The 22,783-nt window shown below is 48.3% G+C and overlaps 1 protein-coding gene across 1 annotated transcript in view; it reads right to left on the bottom strand.

Annotated features, from left to right (window-relative positions):
• LOC309550665 (uncharacterized protein) overlaps positions 1 to 22,783 on the bottom strand; it is a 124,045-nt gene that overhangs the window by 90,093 nt on the left and 11,169 nt on the right. The window contains 7 exon segments of the mRNA XM_082250999.1: positions 573 to 779; positions 10,394 to 10,496; positions 12,571 to 12,785; positions 15,201 to 15,304; positions 17,746 to 17,869; positions 18,050 to 18,207; positions 18,211 to 18,218. Coding sequence (XP_082107125.1) covers positions 573 to 779; positions 10,394 to 10,496; positions 12,571 to 12,785; positions 15,201 to 15,304; positions 17,746 to 17,869; positions 18,050 to 18,207; positions 18,211 to 18,218 — 919 coding nt within the window.

The raw sequence follows: 22,783 nt of genomic DNA, 5'->3' as shown, positions 1-22,783 counted from the left end.
GGCAGGGAAGGGGTTAACCCAGGGGCGATCAAAGGTTTGTGTGTGAGCCTAGGGGGTGTTTTCTAACTGTATGGGGGGGACTTGTGGAATCAACACAGAGACCTGTGATCCTAAATAGGAGGAACACAGGCACTCTGTATTGATTCCAGAGAGGACAACGGTCTGCTGTGTGTACAACAGCAGACCGCCGTTCTCTTTCCACGGGGAGCGATCGCGGGTGTCCAGCGGCAATTGCGGCCGCCGGCCCCATGGATGGGCCTACCCGCTGCCTAATGGGGCGCATGCCCCCAGGAGCGCTCCTGCGAACTGACGTACCTAAATGTCGGTTCGCTCAGCTGAGCCAAACTGCCGCAGTATATCTGCGGCGGGCGGTTGGCAAGTAGTTAAAGAAAGTTAATTTCCCCAATGATGGCAAGAAAGAATAACGAACGATTTTTCTACGAATGTTCGAATGAAAATCTAGTCATGTAGAATCATCTTTACCTAGCAGACTGCAAACAGCGATTTAGCTTTGCACAGGACAATGTGACAATAGCATCCTATCTTCAAGTGACAGGACATATGGTGGCTACCTGTCCAGCTCCACGTCCTGGATGGTCTCCGGCAGCTGGAGGTGACACGTCTCTGTTAGGAGGAAAGCCGCTATGCCAGACACCAGGGACATACTGCTGAACACCACGGGTGGAAGGAAGAGCCAAATGTCCTCCAGGAGGATAACCAGAGGGGCCACGGAGCTTCCCAGACGGGTCATGAAGGAGCAGAACCCAAGGCCTGTCTGCCTGTGGGGAGAGAGGAGAGTTGTCAGCATTTCTGATATCTAAGGACGGCAGGGCTGCTGTTAGAAATCACGGGGCCCCGTACAGACTACCTGACAGGGCCCCCCAAGAAGATATTAAAGATATATTTCGCTAAAATTACAACAAAATCACTATTAGCAGACACAAATATAACATAACTCACATAATTCCTGCTAAATCTAATAAAAAAAACTATGTTAATAAATAAAAATGAAGATGAGATGAAAAAAATATATAGTACAGGCTGGGCAGTTGGAGCTCAGTGATCAGAGAGACAGAGGGAGAGAAACAAAGTTACAAATAAACTCCTGAGCAGAGATAACATTAGAGCCAGTGCTGGGAGGGGGGCCACACAGGGAGGGGGATTAGTGAGGGACGACTGTCTCTTTCTCAGCAGATAAAAGCTGATAGCAGGGAGAGGGACAGATCAGATTCAGGTGCTGGAGGAAGATCTCTGTATTTGTTGTCCACCACTAATCCCCTCCTTGTGTGGGCCCCCCTGTGTGCTCGGGCCCCCTACAAGAGGGCTGGTGGTCCCCCCCTATCAGCAGCCCTGAAGGACGGCACGTACTACATACAGCAGGTGATAGTTGGTAGAGAATGATGGCCATCTGGGCTGTGTATATTTATACTTTTAGTATCTAAAGCAAATGTGTCAAACACAAGGCCCGCGGCCCGAATCTGGTCCTCCAAGACCTTTTCGTGTGGCCCTCGCACCTCTCCACCAGCTGCCGTACCCCCCTTATGCAGCCATGGAGAGGCTCGTCTCTGTCTCAGCAGTCAGCAACAGAGAGTAGGACAGAACTCCTCCTATAGATCCTGCGCCTCTCTGTGCAGCCACAGCAACCCCTTGTCTCTGCCTCCCCTGGTCTTAGCATTCAGCAGACCCAAGCCTTCCTCTGGTCCTCCTCCAAATTCTTCTTCCCAGCAGCAGCACAAGGTAAGGGGGGTGCACTGTGATGTAAGGGAGGGTTGGGACTCTTGACTTCTGATGGTGGAGGGCTCCTGACCAGGGCTGTTTATAAGGCAGGGCAAAAGGGGAAGCTGCCCCGGGCCCAGTCATTGTTGCAGGGCCCAAAGTAGCTGCCCCTTGAGCCCGCACTGCCCGCAAATAGTTGATAAGTGGATTTGGAAGGGCCCAAGAACATGTTTGCCCAGGGTCAAATCGATATTAAAGATGGCCCTGCTCCTGACATCTGATGTAAGAGGGGTGGATTGCTCTGGACATCTAGTCTTACAGATGCAACCGGCCCTTTGAGGGCAACCATAATGCTGATGTGGCCCACAATGAAGTTGAGTTTGACACCCCTGATCTATAGCAGGAACAAATCCTGGATTGCAACACAGTGGGCCTATGTGGCTACTGTATGTTAAAGTGACCAGATTTTTTAAAATTAAACCTGGGGACATTTTTTTATTTTTAGTTATTCAAATTGTTTTTTCATTGGCAAATGGTAAACTATTTTATAAGCATGATTTCCTTAAATTATATATGCAGTGTACTGTATGTGGTATGTGTTTATGGAATGATTGTGTGATATACGAGGTATGTCTATTAACCACTTCTGGACCGGAAAGGATTTGCCCCCTTAATGACCAGGCCATTTTTTTGCGATTCGGCACTGTTATTTTAACTGACAATCGTGCGGTCGTGCGACACTGTACCCAAATAAAATTGATGTCCTTTTTTTCCCCACAAATAGAACTTTCTTTTGGTGGTATTTGATCACCTGTGCGATTTTTATTTTTTGCGATATAAACAAAAAAAAAAAGAGCGACAATTCTGAAAAAAAAAAAAACAATATTTTTTACTTTTTGCTATATCACATTCCCAATAAAAAAATAAAAAAAAAAAAACGAATTTATTTCATCATTTTAGGCCAATGTGTATTCTGCTACATATTAAAAAAGAACCCAATAAGTGTATATTGATTGGTTTGCGCAAAAGTTATCGCGTCTACAAACCAGGGGAAAGATTTATGTCATTTTTTATTTATTTATTTGTTAATAGTAATGGCGGCTATCAGCGATTTTTAGCAGGACTGCGACATTGTGGTTTTACAGATCGGACCCCTAACTGACATTTTTGACAGTTTTGGGGGGACCAGTGACATTACTACAGTAATCAGTGCTAAAAATATGCACTGTTACTGTAATAATGACACTGGCAGGGAAGGGGTTAACAAAAGGGACGATCAAAGGGTTAAATGTGTCCCTAGGGTGTGTTTCTAACTGTGGGGGGGGGGGGGGTGGGCTTCTAATATCAACACAGAGCTCCTGTGTTCATAAATAGGAGGATCACAGGAGCTCTGTGTTGATAAAAGAGAGAACAACGGTCTGCTGTGTTTACAACAGCAGACTTCCGTTCTCTCTTCACGAGGAGTGATCACAGGTGAGTGGTGGCAATCGTGGCTGCCGGCCCCGCGCCTCGGCCTCCCCACTTGTAAGAAAATGTAAAAATTGTAAAAAAATAAAAAACAAAATGAAAAACTACTGACATTATCCCTGCCCTACCTACACTGTCCACTGCCACAACCCCCTCCCCCCAAAAAAGCATTGTGGAAAAAAAATCAAAACACATTAAATTGTAAAGAAAGAAATAAATTAAAATTTAAAAAATCACTGACACCGTCCACTGCCCTACTGACACCGTCCACTGCCCTACTGACACCGTCCACTGCTCTATTGACACCGTCCACTGCCCTACTGACACCGTCCACTGCCCTACTGACACCGTCCACTGCCCTACTGACACCGCCCACTGCTCTACTGACACCGTCCACTGCCCTACTGACACCGTCCACTGCTCTACTGACACCGTCCACTGCTCTACTGACACCATCCACTGCCCTACTGACACTGTCCACTGCCCTACTGACACCGTCCACTGCCCTACTGACACCGTCCACTGCTCTACTGACACCATCCCCTGCCCTACTGACACCATCCACTGTCCTACTGACATTGTCCACTGCCCTACTGACACCATCCACTGTCCTACTGACACCATCCACTGCCCTACTGACACCGTCCACTGCCCTACTGACACCGTCCACTGCCCTACTGACACCATCCACTGTCCTACTGACACCATCCACTGCCCTACTGACACCGTCCACTGCCCTACTGACACCGTCCACTGCCCTACTGACACCATCCACTGTCCTACTGACACTGTCCACTGCTCTACTGACACCATCCACTGCCCTACTGACACCGTCCACTGCCCTACTGACACCGTCCACTGCCCTACTGACACCGCCCACTGATCTACTGACACCGTCCACTGCTCTACTGACACCGTCCACTGCTCTACTGACACCATCCACTGCTCTACTGACACCATCCACTGCCCTACTGACACCATCCACTGCCCAAATTGCAAAAAATAATAGATGATAAAAACAAAAAACATTGACACTATCCATTGCTTCACTTACACTTAGCCTACTGACACCACCTACTGCCCCCCTCCCCCAAAAAAACAAAAAAATGCAAAAAAACAACATTGTAAAAAAATAATGAAAAAAAAATTAATAAAAATAAAGAACTACTGACATCATCCTGCACATACTACCCACCGCTGTACACCCCGCATTCATCTGCACAATCTATCAACCTCCACACTTTCCGCACTTCGCACTCCTCTTCTGCACATACTACTCACCTCCATACACTCCGTACTCCTTTCCTGTACATACTACCCACCTCCATACACTGCGTACGCCTCTCCTGTACATACTACCCACCTCCATACACTGCGTACTCCTCTCCTGTACATACTACCCACCTCCATACACTCCACACTCCTCTCCTGTACACACTACCCACCGCCATACACTCCATACCCCTCTCCTGTACATACTACCCACCACCATACACTCCACACTCCTCTCCTGTACATACTACCCACCTCCATACACTCCACACTCCTCTCCTGTACACACTACCCACCTCCATACACTCCACACTCCTCTCCTGTACACACTACCTACCACCATACACTCCACACTCCTCTCCTGTACATACTACCCACCTCCATACACTCCACACTCCTCTCCTGTACACACTACCTACCACCATACACTCCACACTCCTCTCCTGTACATACTACCCACCTCCATACACTCCACACTCCTCTCCTGTACATACTACCTACCACCATACACTCCACACTCCTCTCCTGTACATACTACCCACCTCCATACACTCCACACTCCTCTCCTGTACATACTACCTACCACCATACACTCCACACTCCTCTCCTGTACATACTACCCACCTCCATACACTCCACACTCCTCTCCTGTACATACTACCCACCTCCATACACTCCACACTCCTCTCCTGTACATACTACCTACCACCATACACTCCACACTCCTCTCCTGTACATACTACCCACCTCCATACACTCCACACTCCTCTCCTGTACATACTACCCACCTCCATACACTCCACACTCCTCTCCTGTACATACTACCCACCTCCATACACTCCACACTCCTCTCCTGTACATACTACCTACCACCATACACTCCACACTCCTCTCCTGTACACACTACCCACCTCCATACACTCCACACTCCTCTCCTGTACATACTACCTACCACCATACACTCCACACTCCTCTCCTGTACACACTACCCACCTCCATACACTCCACACTCCTCTCCTGTATATACTACCTACCACCATACACTACTCACTCCTCTCCTGTACATACTACCCACCTCCATACGCTCCACACTCCTCTCCTGTACATACTACCCACCTCCATACACTGCGTACACCTCTCCTCTACACACTACCCACCTCCATATACTCCACACTCCTCTCCTGTATATACTACCCACCTCCATATACTCCACATTCCTCTCCTGTATATACTACCCACCTCCATACACTCCACACTCCTCTCCTGTACATACTACCCACCTCCATACACTCCTCACTCCTCTCCTGTACATACTACCCACCTCCATACACTCCTCACTCCTCTCCTGTACATACTACCCACCTCCATATACGCCTCACTCCTCTCCAGTACATAATACCCACCTCCATACACTCCACACTCCTCTCCTGTATATACTACCCACCTCCATACACTCTGTACTCCTCTCCTGTACATACTACCCACCTCCATACACTCCTCACTCCTCTCCTGTATATACTACCCACCTCCATACACTCCACACTCCTCTCCTGTATATACTACCCACCTCCATACACTCCGTACTCCTCTCCTGTATATACTACCCACCTCCATACACTCCACACTCCTCTCCTGTACATACTACCCACCACCATACACTGCGTACTCCTCTCCAGTACATACTACCCACCTCCATACACTCCTCACTCCTCTCCTGTACATACTACCCACCTCCATACACTCCTCACTCCTCTCCTGTACATACTACTCACCTCCATACACTCCTCACTCCTCTCCTGTACATACTACCCACCTCCATATACTCCACACTCCTCTCCTGTATATACTACCCACCTCCATATACTCCACATTCCTCTCCTGTATATACTACCCACCTCCATATACGCCTCACTCCTCTCCAGTACATACTACCCACCTCCATACACTCCACACTCCTCTCCTGTACATACTACCCACCTCCATACACTCTGTACTCCTCTCCTGTACATACTACCCACCTCCATACACTCCTCTCCTGTATATACTACCCACCTCCATACACTCCACACTCCTCTCCTGTATATACTACCCACCTCCATACACTCCGTACTCCTCTCCTGTATATACTACCCACCTCCATACACTCCACACTCCTCTCCTGTACATACTACCCACCACCATACACTGCGTACTCCTCTCCAGTACATACTACCCACCTCCATACACTCCTCACTCCTCTCCTGTACATACTACCCACCTCCATACACTCCTCACTCCTCTCCTGTACATACTACTCACCTCCATACACTCCCCACTCCTCTCCTGTACATACTACTCACCACCATGCACTCCTCACTCCTCTCCTGTACATACTACCCACCTCCATACACTCCTCACTCCTCTCCTGTACATACTACTCACCACCATACACTCCTCACTCCTCTCCTGTACATACTACCCACCTCCATACACTCCGTACTCCTCTCCTGTACATACTATCCACCTCCATACACTCCACACTCCTCTCCTGTATATACTACCCACCTCCATACACTCCTCACTCCTCTCCTGTATATACTACCGCCTCCATACACTCCTCACTCCTCTCCTGTATATACTACCGCCTCCATACACTCCTCACTCCTCTCCTGTACATACTACCCACCACCATACACTGCGTACTCCTCTCCTGTATATACTACCCACTTTTATACACTTCTCAAAAATTTCTAATGGAGTATCCCACAAACCTGGAAAAGGGGAAAAGGGAAAATAACAATTGTACCCAGTCAATCAACAAAAAAAAATTACATGAAAAAAATAGATATAAATCTCTGCTGTACAATATTCACAAGGGCATTTACACATAAGAGGCGCATTATACTTAATGCACCCCCCGCCAAACTAAAATCTGCTTGAGCAGGTGAAAAACTGACTGACTAACTAGACACAATATTTACATTGCAAATGGTGAAGGGCCTACCCAGACCCAGATATTCAGTGCAAGCCTGCAAAGGTAAGAAAAATGTAACTTAGGCACACCATTATTATTTCTATCTGAACCAGTGAGACTGCCCTCTACTCAGAGGGGACCTTTTCACTGGACAATCCCTATCTTACACATTCACGTAGAAGTGACTCTTGACATGCTTGACTTTGCGTTCCAGGAGTAACCACAGTTTGTTGGTTACTCCTGGAACAGGTAACACCCAAATCCTATCAAGCTATCTACCTGACTTTACGTGTCACATCTTGTGACTGAAATAGGAACTGTCCCTTTTTAGCACCTGGGCACTGACTCTCCTCCTATTTCAGGCAAGCCCACAAGTTCACAAAGACATGCGGAGTCCATCCGACTGATGCTCACAGTGTCCTTCCCACCTGTAGCACCAGGGCAGCATGTCTTTTTTCAGAACAAGTTGTTTGCTGGAGTCTGAGCAAACTTGTCCGACTTGTGAGGGTTATCAGTCTCTTCAGGGGCCCTTTTCACTTTTGGCATCCCCCTTTCTCAAGAGACTTCAAGCCACTAACTGCTCTCCCGAGGCAGCAACTTGCACAAAGTTCCTCCAACTGGCCCACTGGCCCAACAGGATCTTTGCAAAGTGTCCTTTTAGAAAAGTATCCCTGGCCCAAAGAATCTTCATTTTAGCAAGATCATGTGATTACTAGAGTCCTTCTTTAACAAGAGTCTCTTTGTAAAGTTAGAGGGTCAGCCCTCTTTGATGGAACCACCCAGCAGTGGCAGTTTTGCTGATTTCCTCATCCCTTTTGCAAGGATAGAAGGGAAAGGGGTATTGGGAATAGGGCTTTGGCCCTAACAACAAACTTGAACTGTGAACTGTAGCTTCAACTTTAATTTCGGGCACTCTAGCCCCTCTTCTTGGCCAAGCAAACATAGGCTAGCCAGCCTTAAACCATAGCTCTGCAAAGGGAACATCCTGCATTCTCAGCGATAGTAGTCTGGATGTGGAACAACATTCCCTTCAGAGTCTTTGACATGGATAGACCAAGCCTGGCCGGATCCGTTTGGGCGACGGACCTCCACACGGTCAATGTAGATGGTCCGCCCCAAATTACAGTTGGCTTTGACAGATTAAAAAGGTCTTCCACAGCTTGAACTTGGACTGGTTGCGGTGGGGTTTCGGGATGTAGAGAAAGTCCCACACAGCCTCATCACACCAAGCTTCTCTCCTGGCCTCTATCTCCAACATTATCTCCCTAGGAGTGTAAGGATAGTCGTATCCATATTCCAAGGCCACCTTTCTCTGTATTAGCCATTGAAGTCTGGAGAACCTAGGGAGGGTTTGTCTGTTTCCTCTCCCAGGTGGGGAATACAGGGTCTCTTCACGTTTGATGAGGGAGGCACAGGCCACATTTTGTTCCGGAGCCTGGGCGTAAGTTCGAGGTGGGGATAAGTCTGAGACCCGTGTAGTGTAGGCCTCGCAGAACCCCAGATTCTTGGCACACTGACCACGTACCACTGAGTCCCTTGTCTCCTCATTGGGAATGCTAGGATTGGCTGAACTCCTTCTTTCATCCATTCCCCAGTCCCACTCTGTCTCTTCCTCTGACTTACAAACATCAACTTCCTCCTCCAAGGATCCATAGCGATGTTGGAAGCTAGGAGACCCCGCATCAATGGCCCAGGCCTCTTCCTCACTGCTCACACTGACAGTTTTCTCCACCGCAGGCCATCGACTCCCCTCTGCCACTCTTGAAGCAGGACCAGTGTCTGCTGCTACAGTCTTTGTGCATCAGGTGGCTGCTCTTCGGCCCTCACTTACTTGGCACACTGTAGTACAAACAGGTGCTACTGGTCCTGGCCCCAGCAACATCTTGAGTACTCCTCTCCCTCTGCCCACAGAGATTCCTGGTTCAGAAGCTGATAGGACATGATTGACCCCAGTCTCCCACAACACATTCAATCTTCTGGGCTGACCGTCACTCTTCTCCGCCTGCTGCAGCAGATTGCCACAATGCCCGCACTGGCTCCACACTTGCAGCCTGCATGGTAATATTCAGACACTGACTACATACCAGGCCCAGATGTTCCATGCCAGCTTCCGTACACAACGCCAGTCGTCCGTCAGGCACAAGTCGCATCCCTGTGTCCCACAGGGTCGACATCAGCATTCCAGTCCGCTCTGCAGGATCTCCGACAACACGTGGGATAGCCTCCGCGTTCCGGTTCACTCCGGCACCCGCCATCTTGCTCCTCCACACACGTGTCTCCCTCTCAGCTACACCCAAAAGTAGAAGTAATTTATAGGCTAACTTCCCTTTTTCCGGATTGGCTGTTAATGGGCGGCGACTCCGCCCACAACTGCAGATTAGCTGATTCTCCGGCGGTGGCTCCTCCTGCTAGGCAAATCTCTCCAGCGCATGCTTTTCCACGCGGTACAGTAACCTCTTCACTGCCGCTCCAACTCAGCTCAGCTCAGCCCTCATGAAGATCACCGTACAGCAGATTGTGCTCCTCAATCCGCATGCATCCACCATCCACCTCCCGGACCCGCTTCCTGATTGGCCAGGAGGAGGATCCGTGTGACAATAGCAAATTTTCATTCGCTATTGTCACACAATGGGTGGGCTTGGGGCGCACTGTTCTGCGCCCCAGGTCCACCCTTTGCTGAAGCTTATTAGAGCCTCTGGCTCTAATCAGGTGATTAAAAAAAAAAAAAAGCCCCATTGAACTCCATGCGTCCGGCGCCCCGCATGTAGATTAGGGGGCCGGACGCATGGATAGGGGGGGGGGTGGCACCCCTGCACCCAGAACATACCGGCCGCCACTGGTGAGGTGTCAGTATGTGTGGTGACACTGAATGCGGGGTCATTGAGGTGTCAGTGAGGGAGGAGCCAGTAAGTGTGGTGTCAGTGCTATGTCCATGTCATGTCAGTGCGATGTAAGTTTAGTGTGAATGATGTGTCAGTTAGTTACCTGATGACGGTTGGGTAGAGCTCGGCGGTGAAGAGGAATGCGGTGGTAAATGAAGCTTCTGAGAAGCCTTTCCCCAGGATGGCTACCAGGGTGCGCCAATCACCTGAATCAGAGAAAAACAAGTCAAGGTGTGTGGAAAGAAATTAAAAAGTAACTCCACTTTTGTTGAGAAAAAAACATTCCCCTTTGGGTGATCTCTGTACATTGCAAGGATTTTAACAAACTTTACTGCTGATTCCATCCATGCTGTGTCCATATGCAAAGTCTAATGGGAGTGATTTTATAATTATCAATCGGCTGCTGTACCTGCAGGGCTCTAATGAGAAAAGTGGCAGAGTCTGCGTCCCTATAGATGTGATTTCCCTCTGAAAGTATCCCAACAAGCTATTTTGTTGCAAGGGATGTCCAAAATCTGACATGTATCTTAGTGCAGACTTCAGTGAGCCAATCACACAAGCAGGAAATGACATTTCTGGGGGGATTCTGTATAACATCTATGTCATGGGTGTCCAACCTTTTGGCTTCTCTGGGCCACATTGAGTGTAGAGAAATTTTCTCGGGCCGCATATAAAATATATACTATAGTTAAGGTATATAAGTAATAAAACGCCGCCGTGCCCTTCCTGTGCCATATCAGGAATACTAGAATCAGTATACAGAGGATTACTTCTTCTGAGAGATATTAAAGGAACACTCTTACCACCATGACCACTTCAGTGATCATTTGTAGTGGTCATGGTGGTAGGAGTCAGAAACACTGCACATGCTGGGATATTTACAGTTATGTGCTGGGGGCTAGTTGCACCTCTAGCACATATGACTTAGGCAGCCAGAAAATGTCATGTCCTTATTCATACATGTATGAACAAGGACATGACATTTTATTATGACAAAACACAACTAGTTATTAAAAAAAAACATATTGCAACAATTTACACACGCTAATGCACATACCTTTCTACTTATTTTGCAGACTGCTGGTGTGGTTACTGCTAGCGGTTACTGCTGTCAGTTACTGCTGGTGGGTAATGCTGGTCATGCGGGTACTGCTAGAGGAAGCAGTGGCTGCAGTAGAGAGCAGAGCCGCTGCTTCCTGTATGGCTCCTGTCACAGGCGGAGTGCATTTCATATCATACTGGAAGCAGCTTAGGATGTCACTGACTGCAGACATCCTAAGTCTCCCGCGACAGCTAGGAGATCGCATGGCACTTGCAGCCTAGTGCGTGCCCATCCAATGCAGCCTAAACAGTGCCCATCCAATGCAGCTTCACCAGTGCGTCCCCATCCAATGCAGCCTCACCAGTGCGTGTCTATCCAATGCAGCCTCACCAGTGCGTGTCTATCCAATGCAGCCTCACTAGTGCATGCCCATCCAATGCAGCTTCACCAGTGTGTGCCCATCCAATGCAGCCTGATCAGTGCCCATCCAATGCAGTCTCACAAGTGCATGCCCATCCAATGCAGCCTGATCAGTGCCCATCCAATGCAGCCTCACCAATGCATGCCCATCCAATGCAGCCTGATCAGTGTCCATCCAATGTAGCCTCACCAGTGCATTCCCATCTAATGCAGCCTCACCAGTGAGTACCTATCCATTGCAGTCTGCAATGAAGAGAAAGGAGAGCCGCTGGATTACACAGAGCGGCTGGATTACACAGAGCGGGGATCAGTCCTGCCTCCTGGACCGGCTCCTATAATAGTCGTCACCAATGTGCTGTCTATCATAGGAGCCAGGAGGCGGGGCATGGTATGACCAAGGCCGCCGGGTAAGCAGGAGATCCCCGCTCTATTTGTAAACCGGCGGCACTCGCCCCCCCTCCCCCTTCCTCTCTGAGGCAGCCTCTGCCTACAGTTAGTTGAAAGTCGCTGTGGCCGTGCCCCTGACTCGACTTCCTTCCTCCCCAGCAAAAATAAATAAATTGTCAGGGGACAGTGGGCCGCATTGCCTGTGGTTCTGGGCCGCATGCAGCCCTCGGGCCGCAGGTTGGACATGCCTGATCTATGTACAGAACACCTTCAGGCTGCCATATTGCATTTTATAGAAAACGACAGAGCTGCAGATTGAAAAGGAAAGGTCATTTTTAATAACATTCAATAATTATGTGCTAGATTATTTTTTTGATTTGCTTCTTTTTTTTTACATGCCAGGATGGAGCACACATTACTAGTGCAGTTACCTGTGGGGATGAGGCAGGTGAGGGCGATACAGGCAGCGGTGATGATCAGCGATCCTCCTTGGCACATCTTACGTCCAATTCGATCCAGCAGAAGATAAACGGCCAGTTTGGCTGGGAGTTCAATCACCCCAAATATGAAATGTGTAAGGAACGGACTCCGGCCAAATCCAGTGACATGGAAACTGATCCCGTAATAGCTGAACGCTACGCCGAACCTGCCGAGACAACCCTGGGCACTGAGTGGGGAGACACTGAATGAGGAGGACCAACTGGGGGGACACTGGTTGAAAACAACACTGACTGGGAGGACACCAATTTGGGGACACTGATTGGGAAGGACACTAATTAGGGGGGGGGGGGGGGGCACTGACTGAGAGGACACTAATTGAGGGACAATGCTCGGGAAGGACACTAAGTAGGGGGGGGCACTGACTGGAAGACCCCAACTGAGGCAAGACTAACTAGAGTGATGCTGACTGGGAGACACACTAACTAGGAAGATTCCAACTGGAGGACACTGACAGGGTTTGGGGCACTGACTGATGGAACCCTGACCAGATAGATACTGACTGAAGGATACAGACTGGGGGGGGTTACTTATTAAGAGGTAACTGATTGTAGGATACTGACTGGGGGGGACATTGACTGCTAGGATCCCAACGGGGATGGGGGGTCTTGGGCGTTTCACTGACTGGTGAAACACTGACTGGGGGGACACTGACTTGGGGGGGAACTAACTGGGTGGACACTGATGAGACACCAACTGGGAGAAAAACAGTTACTGTGGAGGCAACACGGCTAGTGACTTATCATATGGGAATGATCTGAGAAGCAATCACCATATGCCTAACTGCACTCATCATCACAATGTCTTGTCTGTGGTGTGGGGCAGATGACCCCAGCACAAAGGACATTTTTGGATGGGTTGTACAATGGTTTGCACAATCTGCCCCATCACTACTGCCTATCTCCCTAGATAACGTGCCCCATTTCTACTATCCCCGTCCAGATAATCTGCCCCAAAACTACTGCCCTGGTCCAGATAATCTGCTCAAACACTACTGCTCTGTCCCCATAATCTGCCCAAAAACGAATGCCCTTGCCCAAATAATCTGCCTCAAACTACGGCCCTTGCCCAAATAATCTTCCCCAAAATGACAGCCCTTGTCCAAATAACCCCCCCCCCCCAAAGCCACGGCTTTTGTCTAAATAATCTGGCCCAAAACGACTGCCCTTGGCCAGATAATCTGCCCCAACACTATTACCCTCCTTGAGATAATCTGCCCCATAACTAGGGTCCTTGTCCAGATAATCTGTCCCAACAATATTACCCTCATCGAGATAATCTGCCCCAAAACTAGGGTCCTTGTCCAGATAATCTGCCCCAAAACTACTGCCCTTGTCCAAATAATTTGCCCCAACACTACTGCCCTTGTCCAATTAATCTGGCCCAACTGCTACTGTACAAAATTTGAGAAACTGCCTAAAGAATCCATTCAAATTTTATCTATTCAATCCCTCACTGTGGGAGTGGGGGGAGAAGGGGGGGTTGATAGGGAGGTATAAAGGGTCACAATGAATAAAGACCATGCTGGGGGGGTTGAGAGGGAGGTATGAAGGGTCACAATAATACAAGCAAAAAGTTAGGGGGGGCACACCCTGAACATGTATTTCTAAAGCTGGTGCAGCTATGAACCAAGCGACATGTATATTAAAAAGAATAGCGCACACATGCAAAAGAAATGACTATCAAATATGAAGACAATCCATAAATAAAAATGGGGATTTGGTCCCACCATATGGCCATATCGTGCTCAAGCCCACCACTACGTCAAAGTACCCCATTATCAGTGGGTCCTACACTATCCATAAAAAAGGGTGAATCCAGCCTCTCCAACCCTTGGAGACAACACTCCTTGCTGGGAGAGATGTACAAATGCACTACAAGGGACTCCTCCTATATCTACTTGATAGTGGACACTGATAGAGTACAGGTGTGTGTGTGTGTGTGGGGGGGGGGGATGGGGTGCTCAATCTCAGAAGTCTGGTCAGACCGAATACATAATAAACAAGCAAAAAGTTGGGGGAGCAAACCCTGAACATGTATTTCTGGATTGTTTTCATATTTGATAGTCATTTCTTTTGCATGTGTGCGCTATTCTTTTTTAATATGCATGTCGCTTGGTTCATAGCTGCACCAGCTTTAGTAATACATGTTCAGGGTTTGCTCCCCCAACTTTTTGCTTGTTTATTATGTATTCGGTCTGACCAGACTTCTGACGTTGAGCACCCCACACACACCTGTACTCTATCAGTGTCCACTATCAAGTAGATATAGGAGGAGATCCTTGTAGTGCATTAGCACATCTCTCCCAGCAAGGAGTGTTATCTCCAAGGGTTAGAGAGGCTGGATTCACCCATTTTTTATGGATAGTGTAGGACCCACTGACAATGGGGTACTTTGACGTAGTGGTGGGCTTGAGCACGATATGGCCATGTGGTGGGACCAAATCCCCATTTTTATTTATGGATTGTCTTCATATTTGATAGTCATTTCTTTTGCATGTGTGCGCTATTCTTTTTTAATACACAATAATACAAGCTGCTGGAAGAAGCACCATGGCACATACCACATGATCCCCAGACACAGTGTGTTCTTCCGCAACTGCTGTGTCCTCACAAGATCCCAGAACGTGTATTTCCGACTCTCCACCGTTACCGTCTTTTGAAGAACCTGGAGAGACAACATTGACAAGTTACCTGTTCATAGGGCTAACATCTTTGTGTGCCCTTGCTAGGTGGGTTCCTGGGGAAAGGAGTTCAAGGGGCACAATATGGAGCTCTCAGTGGATAGCTAAGAGTTCTTATTATGACTAGACTGCTGCACTCATTAGTGTCTTTTCTATCCCTGTTGACATCATACCTGTCATTCACCGGGTTTACATCCCTTTCTTCATCACCACAGAATTATACAATGTAACAGAATGATACAATGTAACACAGTCTCAACACAGAAAAGAGGAAGACAGTCAATGAAAGGTCTATAAATGAGTTACACAGTAACATGCCCTAAGATCTGACTTCATGCAGCTTGTTTATTCTGTGTCTGCTTCTCTTTGGGAGAATCTGTCAATCTGCTGGATAGATGAAGTGCTCCCAAAGAAAGGCAAATACAGAATGATCAAAAAAACAAAATAATTTCCTGTTTCTGATAGTGCTCCTATATACTTCCTCATTACTGCCGGTGTTCTGTAGACTCTCATGTTCAGATAACTCCTCATAGGACAGGAAAATATTATGGGATGTAGAGATTTAGTCTGGAGTTAGATCGCAGATGAGAGTTATGGTGATGATCAGAAAATGTGGTGTTCCCTTTCTGATGAAGGATTGTAGACTTGTGTGGTGTATATCACCCTAATAGCAGAGGTCTCCAGAATGTGGCCCGGGGGCCAGATGCGGCCCTTTGCTTGACTTAATCTGGCCCTTGGGGCATTATTCCTCCCACTGACACCAACAATGGGGGATAATTCCTGCCTCTGGCACCAACATTTTGGCACTATTTCTCCCACTGATACAATGATGGGGCGCTATTCCTCCCAAGGACACCAGGATGGGGCAGTATACCTCCTGCTGTCACCAACAATGGGGCACTATTCCTCCCACTGACACCAATAATGGGGCACTATTCCTCCCACTGACACCAACAATGGGGCACTATTCCTCCCACTGACACCAACAATAGGGGATAATTCCTGCCTCTGGCACCAACATTTTGGCACTATTTCTCTCACTGATACAATGATGGGGCACTATTCCTCCCAAGGACACCAGGATGGGGCAGTATACCTCCTGCTGTCACCAACGATAGGGCACTATTTCTCCCACTGACACCAACAGTGGAGCACTATTCCCCCCCACTGACATCAATAATAAGGCACTATTCCTCGCCCTGACACCAATAATGGGGCACTATTCCTCCCACTGACACCAGGATGGAGCACTATTCCTCCCACTGACACCAACAATGGGGCACTATTCCTCCCACTGACACCAACAATGGGGCACTATTCCCCCCACTGACATCAATAAAAAGGCACTATTCCTCGCCCTGACACCAATAATGGGGCACTATTCCTCCCTCAGAAACCAATAATGCGGCAGTATTCCTCCCACTGACACCAAGATGGCCAAGATGGGGCACTATTTCTGTTACTGACACCAATGATTGGGCACTATTTCTGTTACTGACACCAATGATTGGGCACTATTCCTCCCTCAGAAACCAATAATGGGGCACTATTCCTCCCACTGACACCATGTTGGGGCACTATTCCTTCCGCTGACACCAACGATGGGGCACTATTTCTCCCACTGACACCAATGATGGGGCACTATTTCTGTTACTGACACCAATGATTGGGCACTATTCCTCCCTCAGAAACCAATAATGGGGCACTATTCCTCCCACTGACACCATTATGGAGCACTATTCCTTCCGCTGACACCAACGATGGGGCACTATTTCTCCCACTGACACCAATGATGGGGCACTATTCCTCCCCCTGACACCAACGATGGGGCACTATTCCTCCTTCAGAAACCAATAATGCGGCACTATTCCTCCCACTGACACCGACATGGCCAAGATGAAGCACTATTCCTCTTACTGACACCAATGATTGGGCACTATTCCTCCCTCATAAACCAATAATGGGGCATTATTCCTCCCACTGACACCATGATGGGGCACTATTCCTTCCGCTGACACCAACGATGGGGCACTATTTCTCCCACTGACACCATGATGGGGCACTATTCCTCCCACTGACACCCACTATAGGGCACTATTTCTCCCACTGACACCAATGATGGGGCACTATGCCCCCCACTGACACCAACAATGGAACACTATTCCTTCCACTGACACCAATGATGGGGCACTATCCCCCCCCCCCCGCCAATACCAAGAAGGGGCATTGTTTATTCCCACTGCTGCCAGGACATTTTCTATTCCTACAGGCCACAGTCCGGCCCCATAAAGTCTGAAGGACAGTAAACTGGCCCTTTGTTTAGAAAGTTTGAAAACCACTGCTCCCGAGTAATAGGCAGTGCTAATAGGGGTACAGATAGTGCAGAGCCCCATTCCCCAATAGCAGCCTCTGCGGGAAGACTTACCTCTGGAGAGATGTTTTTCCTGAAGTTTGGTCTTCCGTTCATCTCTGCACATTGGGACAGGTATCTGTGAGCTTCGGTGGCATCTTGTTTGGTCAGAAGCCAGCGTGCAGATTCTGGGACCCACCTAAAGGGAGAACAATTGTTCCTTAAACAGTATATCTGCCAAATCTCTTTTCAATATTGGCCCTTTCCCCTGCATAATGTGCCAGTTTGGGTTCACACTACACCAGAACACCTCCACCCCCGCTTTCATTGCTATCATGTGGGCAGATAGTTGACCCACACAGAAGTACCCCATACTTACCACCAGGTGGCGATACCAATCAGGCAGGGGGCAGTGGTGGTCAGTAGCAGCCATCGCCAATCTCTTATCAGATAGGCCAGAAGCGCCAGGATCATGTAACCCACTGTCCACGACAGACTACTGACAGTGCCACAGAACGTGCGATGAGCCACATCCGTTCACTCCAACACTGAGCAGAAAGAGATCAGAATACAATATGTTCAACAACGTCTATAGATAAGGAATAGCCTATAAAAGAGCACAGCTAAGGAGGCCACAGAACAAAGTTAATTTCAGTCTCTGTCCACCAAATTAAGCTTGTATAGAGGAAATGTCTTCAGTCCTAGATAATGCAAAAAGAGAGAGGTACTTCCTCAATAACAAGTGAATAATATCAGCTGAGAAAACCACAATACCCATCCACATCCAAATGTAACCATTGAAGAGAAAAAGAGGGGAAAAAAGAACACCTAGGCTAGGGGGAAGAACCACCTATTTGTTCATGTAGGACACGTGTCAAACACAGGGCTCGGGGGCCAAATCCGGCCATCCAGGCCATTTCATGTGGCCCTTGCAGCCAGGGCTTTTTTTCCAGCCAGAACGTGAGGGAACTCCATTCTGCCACCTCTGGCTCTCGCCCTCTGCTTCCCGCTCACCACTATCACTTATAAAATCAGAAGCCTTCTGTGTTTAAAAGGGCAGCTTTCCTCTTGGTGGCTTGTGACTCACTTAAACCTGCCTACCCTGCATCCACTCATGACAGGGACAGATGACAACTATTGATCTCCCTGCAAGTAAACAGTACACTCCTGAACTCTGCACTCTCTACGTAGCGCACCCCTGAACTCTGCACTCTCTGCGTAGTGCATTTCTGAACTCTGCACTCTCTACGTAGCACACTGCTGAACTCTGCACTCTCTGCGTAGCACACTCCTGAACTCTGCACTCTGTAAATAACACATTCCTGAACTCTGCACTCTCTATCTAGCACACCCCTGAATGCTGCACTTTAGGTAGAACACTCCTGAGCTCTGCACTCTCTATCTAGCACACCCCTGAATTCTGCACTTTAGGTAGCACACTCCTGAACTCTGCACTCTCTAGGTAGCACACTCCTAAACTCTGCACTCTCTACTTAGCACACTCCTAAATGCTGCACTCTCTGAGTAGTACACTCCTGAACGCTGCACTCTATACGTAGCGCACTCCTGAACGCTGCACTCTCTGCGTAGCGCACGCCTAAACTCTGCACTCTCTACGTAACGCACTCCTGAACTCTGCACGTAGCGCACTCCTGAACTCTGCACTCTCTCTCTCTGTAGGGCACTCCTGAACTCTATACGTAGTGCATTTCTGAACTCTGCTCTCTCAACATAGCGCACTGCTGAACTCTGCACTCTCTGCGTAGCACATTCCTGAACTCTGCACTCTCTACCTAGCACACCCCTGAATGCTGCACTCTATGTAGCACACTCCTAAACTCTGCACTCTCTATGTAGCACACTCCTGAACTCTGAACTCTCTACGTAGCACACTCCTGAACGCTGCACTCTATACGTAGCACGCTCCTGAACGCTGCACTCTATACGTAGCACACTCCTAAATGCTGCACTCTATACGTAGCACACTCCTGAATGCTGCACTCTATACGTAGCACACTCCTGAACTCTGTACTCTCTATGTAGCGCATTCCCTAACTCTGCACTCTGTACGTAGCGCACTCCTGAACTCTGCACTCTGTACGTAGCGCACTCCTGAACTCTGCACTCTGTACGTAGCGCACTCCTGCACTCTGCATACTTTGAGGGCAACCATAATGCGGATGTGGCCGTCGATAAACTTGGTTTTGACACCCCTGATGTAGGACTTTAGGGATGTGTATTGTCAGAGAGGCAACAAAGTGATATGATTGTATAAAAATCAAATTAACTTTATTACAAATTGATAAAAGGATGAATCTGCGCAAATAATGACCACATAAACTAATACAGGGCTCTTTCACCCCCTTCCTGCCCAGGCCAATTATCAGCTTTTAGCGCTGTCGCATTTTGAATGACAATTGCGCGGTCATGCAACACTGTAGCCATATAAAACTTTTATCTTTTTTTTCCCCAGAAATGGAGCTTTCTTTTGGTGGTTTTTGATCACCACTTTTGCTAAACAAACAAAAAAGACCAAAAAAAAAAATGTTTTTTTTCTTTGTTTCGGTTATAGAATTTTGTAAATAAGTAAGTGGCTGATGAGGCTGCACTGAAGGGGGGGGGGGGGGCACTGATGATAAGGCACTAATATGCAGAACTAATAGGCGGCACTGATATGCAACACTGATAGGTGGCACTGATGGATACTGATAGGTGGCACTGATAGATGGCACTGATAGACAGCACTGATGAGGAGGCACTGACAGGCATTACTGGTGGGCACATGTTGGCACCCCTGGTGGGCACAGGTTGGCATCCTTGGTGGGCACAGGTTGGTATCCCTGGTGGACATCCTTGATTATTAGTGCAGACCCCCCCCCCTTTCTGGAGAGCTGCTGATCGACTCTCCTGTACCCGCATCTTGTCAGCGCGAATAGAGGAAAAGCTGATAAGCGTCATTTCCTGGTTATGATCTGATTAGCTGTGATTAGACACAGCTGGTTACATGGTAAAGAGCCTACGTCTGAGGCTCTTTACCGAGATCGGAGATGCGGTGTGTCAGAGCGACACTACCGATCGCCGTGCTGATGATAAGGCACTAATATGCAGAATTAATAGGCGGCACTGATATGCAACACTGATAGGTGGCACTGATGGATACTGATAGGTGGCACTGATAGATGGCACTGATAGACAGCACTGATGAGGAGGCACTGACAGGCATTACTGGTGGGCACATGTTGGCACCCCTGGTGGGCACAGGTTGGCATCCTTGGTGGGCACAGGTTGGTATCCCTGGTGGACATCCTTGATTATTAGTGCAGACCCCCCCCCCCCCTTTCTGGAGAGCTGCTGATCGACTCTCCTGTACCCGCATCTTGTCAGCGCGAATAGAGGAAAAGCTGATAAGCGTCATTTCCTGGTTATGATCTGATTAGCTGTGATTAGACACAGCTGGTTACATGGTAAAGAGCCTACGTCTGAGGCTCTTTACCGAGATCGGAGATGCGGTGTGTCAGAGCGACACTACCGATCGCCGTGCTGATGATAAGGCACTAATATGCAGAATTAATAGGCGGCACTGATATGCAACACTGATAGGTGGCACTGATGGATACTGATAGGTGGCACTGATAGATGGCACTGATAGACAGCACTGATGAGGAGGCACTGACAGGCATTACTGGTGGGCACATGTTGGCACCCCTGGTGGGCACAGGTTGGCATCCTTGGTGGGCACAGGTTGGTATCCCTGGTGGACATCCTTGATTATTAGTGCAGACCCCCCCCCCCCCCCTTTCTGGAGAGCTGCTGATCGACTCTCCTGTACCCGCATCTTGTCAGCGCGAATAGAGGAAAAGCTGATAAGCGTCATTTCCTGGTTATGATCTGATTAGCTGTGATTAGACACAGCTGGTTACATGGTAAAGAGCCTACGTCTGAGGCTCTTTACCGAGATCGGAGATGCGGTGTGTCAAAGCGACACTACCGATCGCCGTGCTGCGCGCCCTTGGGGGAGCACGCGAGCAGCTTATCCTGCTGGATGTCATATGACGCCCAGTCAGGATAACTGATCCCCCCGAAGTGGTTAACAGTGTTACGATTTAAGTAAGGGGCAATCTGTCGGGCACTGGACTTTCAACATTCAAGAGGGAAGGTCGAATCTGCACTGGCTTCTCACAGTATCTATGAACAGAAAGGCATCTGCAAGTGGAGATCTCTGCCACAGCAATGGTCTCCACGTGCAGACGATTTTCTGTTTGCAGAGATTGTGCACGACACATTGCCCCTTACTTATTGGTTGGGGCATAACTGACCTTCTACTGTGGTGTTCCTCTTTCCATCCCTGAGCTGCAGCAATTAACTATTCCTAATATACTTACACAGTTGATGGATATCAAAGTTCCCTGAGGAAGCAGATCGAGTCTGTGAAACACGTTGGAACTGATCAACATAAATCCTCAATAATCAACGTTTTACCAATTGTGTTGTGTCCTGCGGTACAATATGACACTGTTAAAGTTTACGCGGTCATTATTTGACCAGATTTATGCTTTCATCAATTTGTAATTTAGTTAATTTGGTTTGATTTTAATACAATCATTTCACTTTGTTGCCTCTCTGACAATACACATCCCTTAAAGTCCTACATGAACAAATAAGAGGTTCTTCCCCCTAGGTCTTCATTTTCTCTAATTTTTTGCTCTTCAGGAGGGGTACTTACTGTCAGTGTTACATAATACTGGCTCCCCGGGCGTTTTCTCTTGTATCTCCATGGACTTCTTTCCCTTCAGCCCAGAACTACTATGGCCTCTTCTTCATACTCCCTTATAGTTCCTTTTCTTCCCTCCCCTTCTTTTATTTCCCCTGTGCCCCCCTTACCCCTAGCCCAGTCTTGGCAGCTCCTGAGTAATTTTCACCATTCTCCACCTTTATGTTCTCCAGCCTTTCCCTCCATGCTTGCTCTCTTACCATCTCAATTATCCTCTTCTGCTCCTCCTGCCACACATCTTAGGCCATCTGCTCCATCCCTTGGTGCTCCTGCTCTCTACCCGTCTATTGTCTCTGCTCTCTACATTCAGCTCAAGTATGAATGAGCCCTATCCTACTTGGA

Source organism: Pelophylax lessonae (genome assembly GCF_965119305.1).
Source record: "Pelophylax lessonae genome assembly, chromosome: 3".
NCBI lineage: Eukaryota > Metazoa > Chordata > Amphibia > Anura > Ranidae > Pelophylax > Pelophylax lessonae.
Note: the sequence above shows the minus strand (reverse complement) of the source record. Positions and strands in the feature narration are given on the sequence as shown.